Below are 21,199 nucleotides of genomic sequence, written 5' to 3'. Positions count from 1 at the left end.
TAAAATGGGTGTTTCAGAGACCTGCTTGTTGCTATATTTAATAGGGTTTTCAAGAACTATGTGTTGTAGTGTAATTAGTGCCCAATTCAAAGCCATTTTAAGAAGGCAAAATAATGCCAAAATAGTGTTGCCATCCTGGGCAAAATAATGTAAAAGTTGGTACTGGCTTCAATTGATAAAGAACTAAAGGATAAAAATATAATTAATGCCAGTCAACATGGTTTGATGGAAAGTTGATCTTGTCAAACAAACCTAATTTCATTCTTGATGAAATAATAAATTTGATGTAATATACTTAGACTTTTGTAAGACATTTGACAGTACCACATGACATCCTGATTAAAAATTTAGCACTATACAATAGAGTGTATTAAATGGCTTGAGACCTGACAAATCTCAAAAAGTATTTGTCAATGAGGAATCATCATTGAATGAGAGTGTTCGTAGTCAGGTGCTGCAGGGATCGGTATTAGGCCTGATGCTGTTCAATATTTTCATTAATGATCTGGAAGAAAATATAAAATCACTGCTGATAAAATTTGTGAATAAGATAAAGATTGGCAGAATGATAACTATTGAGGACAAGGCTGTCATACAGAGTGATTTGGATCACTTAGTAATATTGGCCCATTCAAGCAAAATGTGTTTTAATACAGCCAAATGCAAAAGTAGATATCTAGAAACAAAGAATGCAGGCCGTATGTACAGAATGGGAGACGATATCCTGGAAAGCAGTATCTCGGAGAAGGATTTAGGTGTCATAATGGACAAACAACTCAACATTAGCCACTAGTGTGATGCTATGACAAAAAGAGATATTACATTCCTTGGATATGTAAATAGGGGAGTAGTAAGTAGGAGTATGGAGGTGATTTCAACTCTATATATGGCATTGGTGATACCGAAAGTGGAATACTGCTTATAATTCTGGTATCCAAATTTTAGAGAAGATGTTGAAAAACTGGAAATGATACAGAAAAATGAATTGAAGCCTGGAGAAAATGTCTTAAATTGAGAGTCTTAAAGAGCTCAATCTGTTTAGTTTAAGAAAGAAGATTGAGAGGTGACTTGATAGTTACCTTCACGGGGAGAAAATACCTGGCACTAAAGGGCTCCTTAAACAAGTGGAGAAAATCCTAATGAAAACCAGTGCTGGAAACTGAAGTTAGACAAATTCAGATTAGAAATTAGGCACAGGTGTTTAACAGTGAGAGTGATTTAAGCATTGGAACAAACTACCGAGAGAAGTGGTGGATTTTCCATCTCATCAAATCAAGACTGGATGTCTTTCTGGAAGCTACACCTTAGCCAAATACAAGTTATTTGGTTCCATACAGGAGTAACTGGGTGAAATTTTAATCGCCTGTTATATACAGGAGATCAGACAAGATGATCTAATGGCAGGCCTGCCGGCAGGGGGGGCAAAGGGGGTAATTGCCCAGGGGCCCGGGCGATTTAAAAGGGCCCGGCTGCCGCTGCCACCACCAGCACAGCAGAGCTAAGGCAGGCTTCCTGCCTGCCCTCACTCCGCGCCGCAGCCGGAACGGCCCTACGGCCCCTGGGAGGAGCAGGGGGTCTCCGCACACTGCCCCGGCCCTGCACGCCGACTCCGCAGCTCCTATTGGCTGGGAACTGCACTGCAGCCAATGGAAGCTGCAGGGGCGGTGCCTGCGCACAGCAGCGTGCGGAGACCCCTTTGGGCCTCCTGCCTAGGAGCCTCTGCCAGAGGGGTGTGCCGGTCGCTTTCAGGAGACGCCTGAGGTAAGCACTGACCCCCGCCTGTGCCCCAGCCTAGAGCCTGCACCCCAGCTCCCTCCCTGAGCCCGCACCCTCTCCCGCACCCAAACTTCCTCCCAGAGCCCACACCCTTTCCCGAACCCCAACCCCCTGCCCCAGCCTGGTGAAAGTGAGTGAGGGTAGGGGAGAGCAAGCGACAGAGGGAGAGGGGATGGAGTAAGCAGGGGGCAGGGCCTCAGAGAAGGGCAGGGCAAGGCAAGGGTCTTTGGGTTTGCGCAGTTAGATAGTTGGCAACCCTACCAGGCAGGCATGTAGAAACCCTGGCCGTGTCGGAAGAGGGTGCCCAGCAGCTTGCTGGGCACCAGCCAGCACAGGCGCAACACCGCCCAAATGTCTGGCGGACTGCATCCACGCGGGCGTGGTAGCCCATTGACTGTTTTGCCCTGGGGCCCGGAATTGCTGTTGGTGGGTCTGTCTAATGGTCCCTTTTGGCCTTAAACTCTATGGAAAAACTCATTGAAGTCCAAAGAGAGACTCCAATGGACTTCACTGGGCTTTGAATCAGGCCCCAAATGCAGGACTTGTTGGTAACAGTTTAAAATGGGCTTCAGTCCCGGTGCACCTCCCTGGACCTAGAACTATGCAGGGGAGGTCCCCCACTCTGGGGGCACTAGGACCCAGGAGGTGTGCGCACACACCTCCAAAAATTTTGGAACTTGCATGGCATTTGCTGCAATCACATTGTTCACTCTCCTTATGTGCTGTTCCCCTTTCCCATCATGTGTATATTTAGACAATATTGTCTCATTGTTTCCTTGTACTCCCTTGTCTCTGTAGCCATCTCTTGTCTTATACTTAGATTGTAAGCGCTTTTAGGCAGGGCCTGTCTTTTTGTTCTTTGTTTGTACAGCACCTAGCACGTGATGGGAGGGGGTGTCTGGGCCAAACCCGGGCAATAACTGGAGCAGAGAGCTGGCCCCAGGCCCACAGGACAGGAGCCGTGGGAGCCGCTTCTGTGGGATGAGTGCAGGGTGTGTTCCATCTCCAGCCCCCCCTTGTGGGTCTTCCTGCCCCTTGGGGGCAGAACCCAATCCGCCTCCCCCCCCCCCCCCCCCCCAGCCCAAGATGGTCAGAGTTAATAAAATGAAATAAGAAATTCCCCAAAAATAAAATGAAAAAGTATAAATTATTTCACTGGACTCTAAGCTACAGTAGAATGGAATGACCTTTCATTTACTAAAGCGCTCCCACTGCCTATTGCAGTGCAGGTGAAACAAATATATGTAATGTAGTTGTGCAGATAAAGTTAATCTGCATCAAGAACGCTTTAGGGAATGAATTACTAACAAAAATCAGTGTGGCTTTCAGCAGGCTATTTTTAATACTGTAGAATTAATGAACTCATTTATTTTACTATCAAGTAGTTCTGTGGTATGAGACACATTGGCTGTGATTGTAACCTTTAGATGTTGAAGGTCAGATTAATTTCATGACCTTAAATGAAATCTGTTGCCTGTTACTCAGTGCACATGTAGGTGATCTTTTTATTGACCTGTGTAGAGGCAATGTGACATTTCAACCAGGGTTCCTCACAAGGAAACTATTCTGTGGACTGTGAATAAATGAAAAGATTTTATTAGAAGCCTCTTCAAGCTTGTCATACTAAATATGTCTTTATTTGTTTAAGTAATTACTGTACAGAAGTTCAGCTTATTCTTAAGGTGACCTCCATAAGTATTCACATTTACAAAGTAGAAAACTGTTCACTCTCCTGAGATCAAAACCCAGTACGCACAGGCTTAAAATTTCACAAATTAAAAGTGGACAGGGAATTCAAGCAGAACTATTTCACTCAGAATAATATACATGGAATAAGTTGCTAAGCAAAGCTATTAAGTAGAATAGTATACATGAGGTTGACAGACATTTTAATCACGAGAGAGGGGATTGAGGCACATGGTGATAAAATAGAGAAGGCTGGGATAAACCTAAAGGGGACAGGGTTGTGTGACCTCATGTGATCTTTTCTTGTTCTGTAATGCTCTTTGGAGACTACATAGCAGTATTGCTCTTACTGACAACAGAATTAATAAAATGACTTGTTTGTGGTTAGTATGACTAATGCTTCACTGTTGTTATGTAAACATGCCGCTGTGTACAGTAGCTGCATAATAGGAGTGTGCTGTTGGTTCATAGTGAAAGACATGAAAGGGCTATTAAAACATTTAATCTATCCCCTTCCAAGGGCAGAATACAGCTGCTTTATAGGGCCACTCTTAGGGTATGTCTACACTACGAGGGTAGTTCGATTTCTCTTAAATCGAAAATGTAGAATCGATATTGCAAAGTCGAACGTGTGTGTCCACACTAAGGACAGTAATTCGACTTTGTGAGTCCACACTAACGGGGAAAGCGTCGACATTGGAAGCGGTGCACTGTGGGCAGCTATCCCACAGTTCCCGCAGTCCCCGCTGCCCATTGGAATTCTGGGTCGAGCCGCCAATGCCTTCTGGGTAAAAAAAAAAAAAAGGGTCGAGGGTGCTTTTGGGTAATTGTTGTCATCCGTCCGTCACTACCGCCCTCCCTCCCTCCCTGAAAGCGCCGGCGGGAAATCAGTTCGCGCAATTTTCCGGTCAGTGACAGCGCGAACGCCACAGCACTGCGAGCATGGAGCCCGCTGCGACCATCGCTGCAGTTGTGGCCGTTGTCAACGCCTCGCAGCTTATCATCCACCTTTCCCAGAGGCAGATGCAGATAAATCAGGCGAGGAGGCTACGGCACCGCGGTGAGGGCATGAAGTCTGAGAGTAGCACAGACCTGTCAGAAAGCACGGGACCCAGCGCCGAGGACATCACGGTGGCAATGGGTCATGTGGATGTTGTGGAACGGCGATTCTGGGCACGGGAAACAAGCACGGACTGGTGGGACCGCATAGTGCTGCAGGTCTGGGACGAATCCCAGTGGCTGCGAAACTTTCGCATGCGGAAGGGGACTTTCCTTGAACTTTGTGAGTTGCTGTCCCCTGCCCTGAAGCGCAAGGACACCCGGATGCGAGCAGCCCTGACTGTCCAGAAGCGAGTGGCCATAGCCCTCTGGAAGCTTGCAACGCCAGACAGCTACCGGTCTGTCGCGAACCACTTTGGCGTGGGCAAATCTACCGTGGGGGTTGTTGTGATGCAAGTAGCCAACGCAATCGTTAAGGTACTGCTCTCAAAGGTAGTGACCCTGGGAAACGTGGAGGTCATCATAGATGGCTTCGCCGCGATGGGATTCCCAAACTGCGGTGGGGCTATAGATGGAACTCACATCCCTATCCTGGGACCGGACCACCAGGCCAGCCAGTACATTAACAGAAAGGGCTACTTTTCAATGGTGCTGCAAGCACTGGTGGACCATCGGGGACGTTTTACAAACATCAACGTCGGATGGCCGGGCAAGGTTCATGACGCTCGTGTTTTCAGGAACTCTGGTCTGTTTAGATGGCTGCAGGAAGGTATTTACTTCCCGGACCACAAAATAACTCTTGGGGATGTGGAGATGCCTACAGTGATCCTTGGGGACCCAGCCTACCCGCTAATGCCCTGGCTCATGAAGCCCTATACTGGCGCCCTGGACACTGAAAAAGAACTGTTCAACTACCGGCTGAGCAAGTGCAGAATGGTGGTGGAGTGTGCTTTTGGCCGTCTCAAGGGGAGATGGAGATGCTTACTGACTCGCTGTGATCTCAGCGAAACCAATATCCCCATTGTTATAGCAGCTTGCTGTGTGCTCCACAATCTGTGAGAGCAAGGGGGAGACCTTTATGGCGGGGTGGGAGGTTGAGGCAAATAGCCTGGCATCTGATTACGCCCAGCCAGACAGCCGTGCGATTAGAAGAGCCCAGCGGGACGCGCTGTGCATCCAGGAGGCTTTGAAAGCTAGGTTCCACAGTGAGCAGGGTAACCAGTGACTTTTAAGGTTCTGTACAGAGAAGCTGAACCTGCCCCCGTTTCTTTACCCAGTTAATGTTGACTATCCTCTCCAGTTACAGACCCCCTCCACCCCCTTCCAAAAAAATAAAATCAGTTTTATTTTGTTAATGAACACCGTTGTCTTTATTACTGTTTTCGCGGGAATGTTTTAAACCTGGGACGCAGACTGTGGTGGGGAGCGGGTGTAGTGTACTGATGCAAATGATCCTTCTAAACTCCAGGAATGACAGGATTCGCAGTGGCGGACTGGTTGTTTCAACGGAGCCTGCCAGCCCTCCTGAGCGGGACTGCGTGTATGTGGGGGCTATGTGACTTTATGGCAGGGGGAGGAGGGTTACAGATCCCCTGCTGCGTGGCTCTGTGATCCAGGACAAGGACCGCTGCATAAGATCTGTAACTGCCCTCCCCCGCCACAAAGTCACAGAGCAAACCCCCCCCCCCCACGCACAGAACATGAAAATTCTCCCTCCAATGGTTCTGCTGTGCTGCCTGGGCTCGGGAGCAGCCCATTAGTTCTGAGAACATGTCCTCTCGCGTCGTCTTCTTCCTCCGCCTAATGTGCGCTAGCCTCTGGGAGTGTGATGCCAGGCTGGGTTGGGAGACAGTCGCAGATGTGGCTGTGGGAATGAGAAAAAGGTAGTGAATTCCTCCGAAACATACTGTAGTTGTGAACAAAGAACATAGTCTTTCTCTGTGAAAAAGACCATTCACCGCACCTATCACATGCACACTCAGGACAAGGTCGAATTTTCGGACCTCGCCTTCAGTGCCTGGGGTCTTGCACTGCCGATCTGGGAAGCGGGGCAGGACACCGGAATTTCTGTAGCAGGCAGACATGGTAAGCCGTAGACTTGTGGCTGCTTAAAACTTTAGTAGTACCACTGGCCTCCATTCACATTGAAAGCAATGCCAGTCTCTGCTGCCAGCAATCGGCCAAGCATGAACTCTGGCCCTGTCCCACCCCCTCGCGGATGTCCCAGGGAAAGATCCCTGTATGCTGCCCCTCTCCCGCCTCCACCGCGTGGCTGTAAACCAGCGGTTACAGTTCTGTAAAGGAACTTGCAAGCAGTCCCAATACTAACAGTCCCCTACCTAATTCAAAGCAGGTCATCATGAGCGACATAACAATAATGAGGATCTCGGACAGCGAGAAGGAAAGGATGCTTCGGGAAAGCCTGCAAAGACCAGGGCCCTATGCCGCCATGCTATGCAAGGCAATGATCCCGGAGTACTTGAGGATCTCCTGGCGCGGGAACGTCTCCTACTTCGGAGGACCCAATAAGGCCGCTCTCCCCAGGAACCTGATGAACAGGCTTTCCCATTACCTCCAGGAGAGCTTCCTCGAGATGTCCGTGGAGGATTTCAGCTCTATCCCCGGACATATAGACCGCATTTTAATATAGCTGCACTGGCAGGGACTAAAGAGTGGAGCGGCTTGGGCAGCAGAATCATGCACAACCGGACACTGTTAGATTTTTTTTTAATAGTTGGAACTGAATACTTAAGCGCCCAGGGTAAAGAAATCATGAAGAACACATTGTTCTTATTCTTAATATTCCAGTTTTGTTAAAAATAAATGTTTACATGTTTAAAACACTTACTGCTTGATCCTTCCCCTGAATCTGTGTCCGGGTTAAATGCTGGGGAGAGTTGGTAGGGGATCACTGTAAGGGTGATGAAGAGCTCCTGGCTGTCGGGGAAATCAGCTTGGTAAGCGCTGTCGACTGCCTCGTCCTCCTCATCTCCTTCCTCATCTTCCCCGTCCGCTAACATGTCCGAGGAAGCGGCCGTCGACAATATCCCATCCTCAGAGTCCACGGTCAGTGGTGGGGTAGTGGTTGCGGCCGCACCTAGGATGGAATGCAGTGCCTTGTAGAAACGGGATGTGTGGGGCTGGGATCCGGATCGTCCGTTTGCCTCTTTGGTCTTCTGGTAGCCTTGTCTCAGCTCCTTGATTTTCACGCGGCACTGCGTTGCATCCTGGCTGTATCCTCTCTCTGCCATGGCTTTAGAGATCTTCTCATAGATCTTTGCGTTCCGTCTTTTGGAGCGCAGCTCGGAAAGCACGGACTCATCGCCCCACACAGCGATCAGATCCAGGACTTCCCGATCAGTCCATGCTGGGGCTCTCTTTCTATTCTGGGATTGCACGGCCATCTCTGCTGGAGAGCTCTGCATCGTTGCCAGTGCTGCTGAGCTCGCCACGATGTCCAAACAGGAAATGAGATTCAAACTGCCCAGACAGGAAAAGGAATTCAAATTTTCCCGGGGCTTTTCCTGTGTGGCTGGTCAGAGCATCCGAGCTCGGACTGCCGTCCAGAGCGTCAACAGAGTGGTGCACTGTGGGATAGCTCCCAGAGCTATTAGCGTCGATTTCCATCCACACCAAGCCTAATTCGATATGGCCATGTCGAATTTAGCGCTACTCCCCTCGTTGGGGAGGAGTACAGAAGTCGAATTTAAGAGACCTCTATGTCGAACTAAATAGCCTCGTGGTGTGGACGGGTGCAGGGTTAATTCGATGTAACGGCGCTAAATTCGACATAAACGCCTAGTGTAGACCAGGCCTAAAATACATGTAAAGGATAAATCCTTCATCGCCCCTCCCCTTTCCAGTCTATACATTTCTAAAGAGTAACTGGTTTGGTTTCTTTCCCTTCTCTTTCTCTAAACAAGAAAAAAAATTAGAGTCTGAGAAGGGGTGCACACTGTCTGGCACTTCCATTGCTCATCCCTTTCTATCTGTTCCTTCCCCTCCACTATTCTTTTTCTCTCTTTGTTAAAGCTACTTTGTGTCTGGGAGCTCCTTTTATCTGAGTTACATTTGAGATTGGGAAGGAAATAAGAAAAGACTGACAATCCATTTATAAAATCCCATGTACAGGAGGAGTTATGCCAATTAGGGGTGGGCTAGTGCTTATATGTACAAGGCTCTGGCAGTGATAGCAGCTAGCTCTAGAAGAGCTGAAGAGCCCTATGCTGCTTTCTTTAAGGAGGTCAAATCCAGTTATTTTTATGTATATTGATGCATATTCAGTTCATCTTATTGTCCTGTTTGCTCACTTTCACTCAATGTTGCCACCAAAGTCTAGCTACAACACTGTTGTTTTACCACTTTCCAGTCACAGAAAGCAGTGTGATACATTTTATCTCAGAAAAACAGATCTATGAATTAGGTCTGTTTTTAAGCTGACTGCTAAAGAGCAACACAGTTCAGGGAATGCGACAGTATTTTTCAGTCTGCCTGTTAATCACTGTAACTTATGCACCTTTTTGGGTACATCTACATTAAAATAAGATGGTGCTTTTAAAAATATTTTTAATGTTTTTTTAAAAAATGTTTATCCTAGTCTAGACTTATCTCCTGAGGTTAATATCTAACCTTAAAGAGGAAAAGTCCAAAAAATTGCGCACACTCTGTGACATATGCTGTGCACTGAATGCCACATTATTTTACTGTTATTTTCATGTCTGGATCGTCTCTTACCAGCGGTTAGTTCATCAGTTACTGTACCAGACCCCAGCTACTGTCAGGATCCCCTTGTCCATTATGTACAATTCCTTAATGAAAATTGGCAAGGACCTGTGTGAAACTGACGCGAAACACAAAAATGCCAATTGCCCCATTTAAACTATTCTTTACTTCCCTTTCCTACCCAACAGTCTCTTCTTTCTGCATCCACAATACACATGCTACATATCTTTAGTATAAATTGGAAATGCTGGGGCACAAAGGTTTTTGGTTGATGGTGTCTGTTATTAAACCAAGAATGAGGGAAAGCATGTATGCTAACTGCCTCTAGGTGGGAAGGTTTCTTATTTTTAAAACTTGTTTAATTTTTAGCAAAATAGCTGTTGTGTTTCCACTCTGTGGCTCCCTATAACTTTTCTAGTCTAATATATTTCATTGAAGTTTGTGTGCCCTATCTATCATTTACAAATGTTGGCACGTTTGGACAAGTTTTCCTCCCTTTATTTAAAGATGATTGCTCTGATGTCCAGGCAACAGGGCTACATGTTCTAATGAAGTCTAGTTTTGAAAATTTGTAACTGGGTGATAAATGTAGCTAGTATAGTTGGGAAATGAGAAACTTCATATGCTGTGTGGAAGTTTTCCCTTAGCGAATCCTTTGCGTTTCTGCTGGACAGGAACAGTGACATTAAATTGTCTGTAAACACCCACCAGTAGAAAACGCAGTACTACCTTGGAACTATCAGAAAGTGGTAGCCTTTTCCAAGCAAATATTGTAATTGGCACAATACAAAGATAGAACTTTCCATAAACTGAAAAACAAATTAATGTGCTTGAATGATCTCCTAATGCAAATACAAAGAAAAATCACAATAAACAACTTGCTAGTAGTATTAGAACTAAATAATACGCTTTACTAAATTACTTGCAGCCCTTCTTCTAAGGCTTAAGGGGAATTGTATTCTTCAGTGCCTGCCATTATTTCAAACTACATTTGTGATCAAAATGTGTCTTACCTAGAGCTTGTCTACACTACAAGCTTAGGCAACCTGTGTTAGGCTGACTTACAGCCACCGCAATAATTACTGCAGTGGTTCATGTCCACATTGCCCTCCTTCTATTGGTGGTGCACATCCTCACCAGGAATGCTTCCACCAACTTAAGAGGACTGGTGGGGCGGGGGGAAGGTGAGACCCTAGGCTCTCAGTTCCATGTGACTCCCAGCTAGGAGCCTGGCTCCGCCCGGTTTCCTCGCTCACTGTACCTCGCTGGGAGCACAGCTGCCCCCCGGGCTCCTGGCTCTCTGCTGGGATCAGGGCTGCCCCCCAGCTCTGAGCTTCCTGTTCCCCAACAGGAGCAGGGCAGCCACCCAGGCTCTTACCTCCCCACTGGGAGCATGCCAGCCACCTGGGCTCTCGCCTCTCCTCTCCCTGCTGGGAGTGAGCCAGCTGCCCCCATTCTCAGCAGAGAGTGTGAGCCTCAGTGCAGCTGGGCTCCCAGCGGGGAGCCAGGCAGGCACAGTCCGGCTGAAAGCGGGGAGCCTGGGCAGCAGCCCGGCTGGGAGTAGGGAGCCGGGACCCCGGATCCCGGGGGCAGTTGAGCGGGGAGCCTGGGCAGCAGCCTGGCTGGGAGCGGGGAGCCGGGAGCCCGGGGGCAGTCGAGCGGGGAGCCTGGGCAGCAGCCCGGCTGGGAGTCGAGTGGGGAGCCTGGGCAGCAGCCTGGCTGGGAGCGGGAAGCCAGGGGCAGCGGGCAGTAGCCCAGCTGGGAGCAGGGAGGACTTTCTTGTCAATTTCACGGCTCTGCATGGGCATGGACATGGACACTGCGTCATCCTAACTACACCAACATAAGCCCTACGCCTCTCGTAGAGGTGGAGTTATGTCGGTGTAGTAGGGCACTTACATCAGCGGGAGCAAGGCTGTAAAGTGTATACTGACATAGTTAGGTCTACATAAGCTGCCTTACGTCGACCTAACTGTAGTGTAGACCAGGGCCTAGTAAGTACAGGATGTGGCTCCCAAAGGGTGGCTTTGCTCCTCACAACTAGCTCTAGCAAGGATTCATTTTCATAGTGTATCCCATATCTTGAGAGAGAATTAATTCCTGGATCTCGTCCCCTTCCCTTCACAATTGTGTGGGCCATATCCTCTCCCATTTGCAATCACATAGCATACCAGTGGCAACTACAACAGTATCTTACATAGAAAGTTAATACCAAGATAGTATTTAATGTGTTTTTAGCTGTCTTAATGCATTTCAGCAGCTGGAAACAGGGAGACCCAGCACCATTTGACCCAGGCAACTCTCCAGAGGCCTGCAGACCACCAGTGGACCTTGAACCCAGTTTGAAAGCCAGTGAGCAATAGTTAAATCTCAACTGAGTTTTTAAAAAACTCCTAAACAAAACATCCTCTCACTTTGTCTGTTTTGGGTTGGAGAGGTTTTTTTCATTCATATCAAACTTTCTAATTCATTAGAATGTGAGTTTTGACTGGGGATCAGAGGATAGTTTTCACACTTATTGGCTATGAGCCTTGCAGAATCCTGTTGAGTTGTGCAAAGGAATTAGAATAGTAACTGGAGTAAAATGGGGGCGGGGGGGAGAGATAACTATTCATATTCTGTACATTGAGAAATTTGGCATATATAATTTTTTCCCACAATCCAGTGAAGACATTTTACTTTAAAGGCCCTTTCATCTTCCTCTGGCTTCTCCCTTTATTTAGTGTTCATTTAACCCTGATTAATTGTGATGTCTTCTTGTGAAGACATGGGTTTTAAAAAACAAGACAGAGGAAGAAAATATGTGAAGATATAATTGTGTAATGCCTTTATGGCTGGAAAAAAATAAGGGAAATGAGCAAAATCTGCAGTTCATATTTACAGAGCCAACTGTTTCCTGAAGAGGAAGGCCCCAGTCTCGCAAAGGGACCTACATGGTGCACAAGGGTCTTTCTGCATCAATCCAGTGGCAGGAGGAGAGTGTAAGCGAGCAAATGTTTATGGAAATTGTAAGTGTCCTTATTTATTTTCAACAAAGGAAGACCAGCTAAATATGTGAGTTTCACACAAGATTTCCCTCTCAAGCACTTTGATTGGGGAAAAGAGGCCATCTTAGAAGCTATCTTCATGGGCTGAAATTAATCAACAACAAAAAACCTACCAGTACTTTGATTAGGCTTGAAAATCCCTGCTCAGAATGATACTTTGTGAAAGGTTTTGGCGTAAACATGGGCCACAAACTCTTTTATTACTGATTCCCCTCTCTCACACTTTTTTTTCCCCTGGTACACGTAATGTCTCTCTTTTTTTTATATATACAAAAGCACCTACAAAAACAATGGAGTTTCAGGAACACTGGCAAAAAATTTCAGTGATGAAGAACCTTCTACGTTTTGTATGTGGGGACAAATTCTGATATCCTTACTCAAGTGTTGTAGTAGTACCTTTCTTTGCAAGTAGACCCTTCTCCCTTTAATGTGACTGTGCTGTAATAAGTGCCCCTCAGTGTAGGAAAGTAATCTGAATCTGGCCCTTAATCTCCAAATATTGTGATGGAAAATGATGCTGTAGATTATGTGACAAAGTTCCTCCTCTATCTTGGTGGGTCCTGCGCTTATTGGCGGATTTTCTTGCCGCAGAGATTCACCATGTGGGTTGGGGAACAGCCCAGAGACCTTCCCCTCTGGAAGAACCCACAGTCCAGGTCAATTGGGAGGTTTGGGGGGAACCCGGGCCCGCCCTCTACTCCGGGTTCCAGCCCAGGGCCCTGTGGACTGCAGCTGTCTATAGTGCCTCCTGTAACAGCTGCATGACAGCTACAACTCCCTGGGCTACTTTCCCATGGCCTCCTCCAAACACCTTCCTTATTCTCACCACAGGACCTTCCTCCTGGTGTCTGATAACACTTGTGCTCCTCAGTCCTCCAGCAGCACACCCTCTCACTCTCAGCTCCTTGCGCCTCTTGCTCCCAGCTCCTTGCACTCACACCACAAACTGAAGTGAGCTCCTTTTTAAAACCCAGGTTCCCTGATTAGCCTGCCTTAATTGATTCTAGCAGCTTCTTCTTAATTGGCTCCAGGTGTCCTAATTAGCCTGCCTGCCTTAACTGGTTCTAGCAGGTTCCTGATTACTCTAGTGCAGCCCCTTCTCTGGTCACTCAGGGAACAGAAAACTACTCATCCAGTGACCAGTATATTTGCCCTCTACCAGACTCCTGTACCCCCACTGGTTTGGGTCTGTCACAATTACTTAGTAGGAACTGAAAATTTCAGAATATGCCTTCACACATCCACCTTTCCTCTTCCCCGTTTCAGTAGTGGTGGTGTGGACCACACCTCTGTGCAGTTCTTCATAACAAATATGAATGTGCAACAACTCATGTCCTGCTCCTCAGTTAATTGTTTTCAAGATTTATGCCACATTGCTCACAAATCCAGGGTTAGGGTTCTTCAGGAGTAATATATTCAGAGAACTGCAGTTACTGACAAATAACCTAGTTTTATTTGTATAGTTACTAGAGAATAAGACACCTTTTTCTTCTGGGAACAGTTGTAATTAATTGCCCAGTAACTCCTGATGTTGCTAACTGAATTATATCCTAATAACTGAGCATGAGTTCGTGACTACTGTACATGCAACAATAACCTGTAATTTACTTTTCTAAGAAATAATTTATTATATTAAATATTTAATGTTTGACATTTTTAAGTCCTAACATTTTTCTGGAGGTGGTAATGAAGCTGACTGCTGTTGAGCTTCTATTTTTTTAATTTTTATTATATATATAAAAATATAAAATTTTAAAAGCTACATTTTAACCCATTACAGAAGAGCTCTGGAAACAAAACTGATACACTGCAGCGTTTTGGGGGAGGAGTGGAGTTGTATTAAGAATTTCTAAGCTCATCAACTTAGTTGAAAATTAATCTTTAATTATAAAATGAATGGAATGCTGAGCATCAAATGTAGCGTTAAGGTGGTTGGTCCAGTGTCTCACAAATATAGACCACAATTGTAAACAAAAAATAACACCCCAATGGCAGAACGGAGAACATTCCTTTGTTCATCTTTCCAGTGTGGAGCGAGGAACGGGGAGGGAAGTGCAGAGGATGGAACATCTGAAAGTGGATGAGCCGCAGCAATACATAAAGTTGCAGGCTTCCTTTCTATTTAAAACAGTGACTCAGAACATGGTGTGCAAAGCCTATCCGGCCTGTTCTGAGGAATCTCCACTTGGGGAAGTGGGTCTTCGAGATCCTTCCCCCTGCAGAGAGGGAGTTGGGCCATCAGTGGCTGCCCCAAAGGTCTCTTTGGATCACAGGAGGGGAAAGGGACATTCAATGCCCTAGCGTATCGTCAACATCCTATATCTGTATGAAGAAGACGGTGGAAGGGATCACCATGCAGTTGTTTCATCACAGTTGTCAGGATAACCCCAGCTAACCATGTCTGCCTATTTATTTTAAATGGGGGGGGGGGGACCACAGAACCCAGCGAAGTTTTTCTATTTTTCTCTCACACTCCATGTTATAAGTACTTTCATTCCAGTTGAGCATTACATTTATATTTGGTATCTCCCTGTTTTTGCCGGTCCTTACTGGACCGAATAAAGAAACCTTGTGGAAAACCTTTTTTATTTAGTATTTAGGCCCTGATTCAGGAAAGCCTCCTCAGTTCAGGATAGAATGTAAGTGTGTGTTAAAGGCCCATTGAAGTCAATGGGATTTATGCACCTTCTTAAAGTTAAGCATGTGCTCAGGTGCTGTCCTGAATCAGCACCATCATCATTCCCATGCCTCATTACAAGTTACATAACCTGGCTAACAAATGGCATCTTCACTGAGCACTTCTAACTTGGGAGCCAAATACTGCCTCTGGAGTCATGCAGAATATGCATGGCTCCAAAGTCCAAGGGACTTGTATGTGTTTCTCCTAAGAGCAGATTTGGATCCATGCAGTGCTCAAACACACTGATATATAAATCACAGTTTCACTAAAATGCACAGTACATATTCCTCAGTGTTTCAGTAAGATTGGAAAGTTTGTTCCTTTTTGGTGGTTTCTGCAGTAAATTAGAACAAGAAATATCTTTCATTTACATTGCCATTACTGTGTACAGCCTCAACAATAGGTCTGGCACAAACAGCCATTATATTTCTACCAGTGGTTGTATTTTGCTGTATTGAGCCATTGATGTGTGTTTTCTGGCACACAGTGTATTGTGTATTTAATGAAGAAAGAAGCAGAGATAATTGCCCCACTAAAGGGACCTCCATGCCAAATAGAAGATGATTCTTTTAAAATAAACCTTTGTGGTTTTGGCCCCTTGTTCATGTGGAATGAACGTGATTATAATAACTTTCTAAAAATGTTCTCATTCTTGCAGTATGATCCTACATCTATCTCTGACTCTTTCAACAATGTGCTATATTGAAAGATTAAAGTACATTGTACTGTGTTGCTACTGTAATTATTCTGCCTGTTTTAAGAGTACTACAACAAGATATTTGCTGGGACTATCACCATTTAAGGATTTTCAGTTGAAAGTTGCATAAATGTATATTGTATACAAAGTTTTAATACAATTTTCTATGCAAATAGCTTTTTTCCAGAGAACCAATATATTGTAAGAATTCATCATATATTTAAAGGGAATGGGGGTTGTTTTGTTTGTAGCAGCATTTGTTTGAGTAGAATGGCATTATGTGCAGAGAGGTAGGGGTTGGATTTCTTTCAATTGTAGCTAATGATAAGCAAAGTGGGGACTGGACTGCAGGCTCTATGAACCCAGAAGTGGTACAGTCTCTGAATATATTCCAAGAACTCATACCTAACTTGATTAGTCTTTTTGGAGTAAAGTCTAATTTTGTGGAGATTTAAATAGGGTGTAGGAGTGGTATTGTATGTTCTTGTTACATGTTGTAATTTCATTATTATTATTATTATTTATTATTTATTTTATTTATGTAACTTTTAAAAATTGTTAGGTACTGTGCCTGGTATATTCCAATCAGTATAAACATTTATATCTAAAGTTATTTTCAGCCAATGGTACACTGTATTTGTTGAATTTTACTATATAATTTTCATTTTGCCAGTCCTAATGGTAAAAGTAATGCTGACCTGATTGCTCATTGGTTTTCCCTAAAATGCAAGAGAATTCTTTACCCTATTGTAGCTTGAGGTCACATAAGTATCAGTCTAATAACACCTGCTAATCCTGTCGCACTTTGTAACTTCAAAGCATTATACAAAATTAACTAATCCTCTGAACTCCCCTTTGAGGGAAGGAGGGAGGTACCCTCATTTTACAGAAGAGGAAACAGAGACTGCATGTAACCTGCCCCAGGCCGCACGTTGAATCAGTGGTAGAGTTGGGATTAGAACCAAGGAATTCTAACTCCCATCTCATGCTTTGTGTGCTAGATTACACTGTCTCAGGCATTAATTAATATTAATATGACAGTGCTCCAACTGATTCGTTTTGTATGTGCAATTATTGTGGTGTACTGCTATATTCCAACTGTTTTATTCCCCATTTAATTTTCTTCCAAAAGCTAACTGTTTTTAAAATAAAGAGTACGAAATCAATGTAAATTTACTTCAGAAATATCATTTAAACATTGGTGGACACTGGTGTTTTTCTTTTTGCAAAATATTTTGTGAAGTAAATGACCATTCAGCCAAGCTAGCAGCCGATTGGCATTTTGGTAGAATTGAGCAAGGTGCAAATGTTTTGTAAGAGAATAGAAAACAAATTTGAGTGTACTGCATGCATTTCAACTACACTGTGTATTTTTGTCTGACATGTTTTCCCTTTTTTAATTAATGTGGCAGAATTCCTTGACGAGAAGTGCTCCACTTGCTAATGATTCTCAAGCACGAAGTGGTGCCCGTTTTCACACCTCATATGACAAAAGATATATTATCAAAACTATAACAAGTGAAGATGTAGCAGAAATGCACAACATTCTGAAGAAATATCATCAGGTAATGTTTTAGTTACTATCAGGAGATGGGAAGTATTAAAAAATTTAATTTGGAAAAATGTAAATGAAATTCTCTGTGATTAAGGAAGAGTTTTAAGTGTGTGATGTTTTGGCCGTAGAGATGCTGCATTATTAATGTATTGTCAGTTAATTTCAGATTATTTTTCTTTGGTATGTCAAAAGATCTTGATAAGTGATTGTGAAAATAGAATCAGTTCAGATCATTTAGTTCATTTTCTTTTGTGCATCACACGGTCTCATTGACTAAATGCTGCTTATATATTTTAGCAATACTTTATTTTCATTTAATATATAAATGCAACATTCATCACTTGTAATCAAGTGTGTGTGTGTGTTTTGTACATATGGAGAATAAATGGTGCTGGGTAAAAAGGTTTTATCAGTATGTATTTGAGGTAACCATGCTACTCGTGTGGCAAAGCCATGAGGGAATAATATAAGTCATTTCAGATGAGTGCTGATAAAAACCGTTATACCATGCCAAGATGTATTCTGTATATACAACATACTTAGCAGGGAAAATACTTAACAAATCTTTCAGAGAGTTTAAAGAAAATTGATACTATTTTTCATATTCCCACACCTGTTAAATCAAACTCTCTACTGCATAAACCTTTGTTGTGGGTGTGGCCGGGAGGGGTGGGGATTATAACTACATCTTAAAAATCTCTAAACGTTTCCTAAAAAGCATCTTCTTTCTCCTTCCTTCCAGCATTTCTTCACCCTCACTAACTCTTGGTGGTTTGGAGTGGTGTGAAGGGATTGGAGTGGTAGGGATGGGATCTGGCTTTGTGTGTGGACAGTGAGGGGAGTTAGGCTTAAACTTGAGTCTGAGCCTTGGTTTACTGTGCAGTGTAGACATACCCTAAGTGGCTTCAGCCTGTTTGCTAAATGCTGTGGTGCCAGCTCTTGTGATGTTATCATGCATCTTGTGATATTGGTGTTTTTTCTTAAAGCCCCAGCTCCATGAGTAATTCTAACCCTAAGCCCTGACTCATAGCTCCTAGACAACCTGTTGCCCCAGGGTTTCCAGGGTCTATGGTTACAAGGCAGCCTGCCAGGCAGACTGTCCCAGAGCTGGGGCTCCTTTCCCTTTCACAGAGGATTCAGAAATTTTTGGTTTTTGTTCTGAATCAGAACGAATCCATATTTCAAAATATCAAAATCCTCTGCAAAACAGAATTACCGTTCTCTGTCCAGCTCTACAGACAATCCAAAAAGAATCAGAGAAAGGACATTGCATAATAATTATATTACTTTACTTTAGATTTCTCTGTTTGAAAGGTAAATCCCCAATGAGCAGAGTTGCTGCTTAGGCAGCTGTGAGGCAGTTGGAGGAGGGCAGGGGAAAGCAGCTTTGTCGAAGCAGCTCAGGGGTTGGGGTGCTGAAAGAAAGGATGGGGAGCCTACCATTTTTGCTCTGTTCATACCACTGTTCAAATGCTTCAAACTTCCATCAGGAGATTGCCCTTGTGGTTTTTTGGACTCTTCCTATGACTGCATTAGCATTTTAACTTTTGACCTGTGAGTAATGTTACCTCATCAGGTCAGGCATCTCCAGCCTTAATTTCTCCTGTTTTCCTCTTGCTCGTGGTGTTTTGCTTTCAATGATGTGGTTCATTCTCCTGTCACTCCCAAAAAACAATGGCTTGGAAATGTAAATATGCTTTTGTAACCCTGCCTGCCTGGTGTGGCACTCTGTCCCCCTCCAATGGCACCTAGACCATCTAGAAGTTAATGAGTCTGCTACAGCCTTAGCTAAGAGCTATGAGACTTTTAGCTCATGCAGTAAAGGCTCATGCATTTAACTCTGGAGGTTCCAGGTTTGATCCCAACCGTTGATGACCAGGGTCTGTTGGTGTTACAAGTGGGGGGCTTGTCCATGATATTAACTGGGAAGTCTCTGGAGCTCAGGACAGGGCCGCCCGGGGCGGGCAAGTGGGGCAATTTGCCCTGGGCCCCGCAGGGGCCCCCATGAGAATGTCGGAGGCTTCTCCCCGCCTTCGCCTTCCTCCATCCCCCAGCGCCCCGCGTCCAGGAGCAGCCCTGGACAGCGCTGCAGTGGCGTGGCTCGGGTGGGTCCTGAGGTCCTCCCGCTCGGAGCCGTGTGGCAAGGGGGCGGGGCTGCGAGCTCCGGCGGGCCGAGCGGCAGGAGCTCCTGGATGCAGCTCGCTGAGGCTCTGGGAGAGGGGGTAAGCGGCATGGTAAGCCCCTCTGAGCCGGGCACCCCCCGAGCCCCAGCTCTGAGCCCAGCCCCTCTGAACCGGGCACCTCCCGACCCCAGCCTCCCACAGCCCTGACCCCTAGCTCCGACCCCAGCCCCTCTGAGCCAGGCACCCCCCGACCCCAGCCCCCCACAGCCCTGACCCCCAGCTTCGAGCCCAGCCCTTCTGAGCCGGGCACCCCCCGACCCAGAGCCCAGCTCCCCACCCAGCCCTGGGCAACAGTAGCGCCACCCCCAGGCAGCGACAGCCCATTGGCACCAACCATCACCCAGCAACAGCCCATTATGTAATTGCAAATGTATACATACCATTAAAGCATTAAATGGGTTTTTAAATAATGTATTTTGTGTATTTTCAAATTATTAAAAATTAATTTTTGAATGTATTTCACTGGTTATTTTTTACATTTCCAAATACATGTTACTATAGTATTGCAACTTTTTTTTATGGAAGGAGCCCCCAAAATTGCTTTGCCCCAGGCTCCCTGAATCCTCTGGGCGGCCCTGGCTCAGGACACGCTTCCTCAGCTAGGTGAAGTATGTAACCAGTGCTTACATGGTGTGGTGCTGTGTCCCCCTCTAGTGGCACCTAGACCATCTAGAGATTAATGAGTCAGCTACAACCTTAGCTAAGAGCCGTATGGCTTTTAGCTCTTGCAGTAGAGGCTCATACAGTAAGCTTCAGAAGTCCCAGGTTCGATCCCGCCTCCTGACGACTGGGGTCTGTCAGTGTTACACTATGAGAATTGGCATGTGTTACGAATTGGAAATTCCTGAAATTGGAGTAGAAGAGCCTTATATAGTATCAGTGAAGTGGGACAGAGTGAGGAGAGTATTACATAGGAAAGGAAAGAGAGACCAGGGAGCAGGAATAGAAAGAGGCAGGATGAGGCAGCAGAGGAGATACAGAATCAGAGGCACCGACAGAAGAAGGCAAACAATGATGCTGAGCAACGGGATAAAGGTGTCGTGATCTCCCTTTCTTCATTCATAACCTCCTTAAAACTTCTGCAAAGTATATCAGTGACAATTCATCAAATATAGGTCACTTACAAGAAACCAAAACCCTTTTGTTGCTTCACAATTGACCCTTCAAACACTGGTTTATGGGCCTTCTTTTCAAACGGTTATAGATGTGCATAACTGTATGCACAAATGCAAGAGTACTGTGTGTGTGCACTGCTGGATCTGACACACAATGCAGACCTCGAAAGTTACTGGATGTTAGGCCTGATATGTATTTCAACTCACTTGCTATATTGATTGATGCTGCAAGAAGACAGCATTTTCTTGCAGCATTTTCCTCTGTTTCTTTAATGCCAAGCATGTTGATGGTGCTTATTACGTAATACCAGTGATGGTGTGTGAGATTACGATAACCTCATTAATCCTTAGTCTTGCGTCTGATGAAGTGGGTATTCACCCACGAAAGCTTATGCTCCAATACTTCTGTTAGTCTTAACGGTGCCACAGGACCCTCAGTTGCTTTTTACAGATTCAGACTAACACAGCTACCCCTCTGATACTCATTAATCCTGAAGCTCAAAATAAAAGCTGTGAGCAACTGCGGTGGTATGCAGGTAACTTTGTGTCAGGGAGGGAGCAAATGAAGAGAATGCAAAGCTTTGTCTTTTTTTTTCAACTTCTAGGAATGTGGGTGGAGAGGAATGCTTAAACTCCTTTCTCAATAGGAAGAAAAGAGAACAGTTTCTGGTTTGCAGCATCTGAGGAAAACAGGGAAAGAGTGATGCTCCTTCCTTCCAGCAGCCAGATGGGTGTGGAG

The 21,199-nt window shown here is 45.2% G+C and overlaps 1 protein-coding gene across 1 annotated transcript in view; it reads left to right on the top strand.

The window, feature by feature from the left end:
- Positions 1-21,199, top strand: part of PIP4K2A (phosphatidylinositol-5-phosphate 4-kinase type 2 alpha) — a 209,377-nt gene that overhangs the window by 124,462 nt on the left and 63,716 nt on the right. The window contains exon 4 of the mRNA XM_065398140.1: positions 17,020-17,172. Coding sequence (XP_065254212.1) covers positions 17,020-17,172 — 153 coding nt within the window. The remainder of the gene's footprint in view (positions 1-17,019; positions 17,173-21,199) is intronic.

Source organism: Emys orbicularis, chromosome 2, assembly GCF_028017835.1.
Source record: "Emys orbicularis isolate rEmyOrb1 chromosome 2, rEmyOrb1.hap1, whole genome shotgun sequence".
Taxonomy (NCBI): Eukaryota; Metazoa; Chordata; order Testudines; family Emydidae; genus Emys; species Emys orbicularis.
The sequence above is the reverse complement of the archived record's forward strand: the minus strand, read 5'-3'. Positions and strand labels throughout refer to the sequence as shown.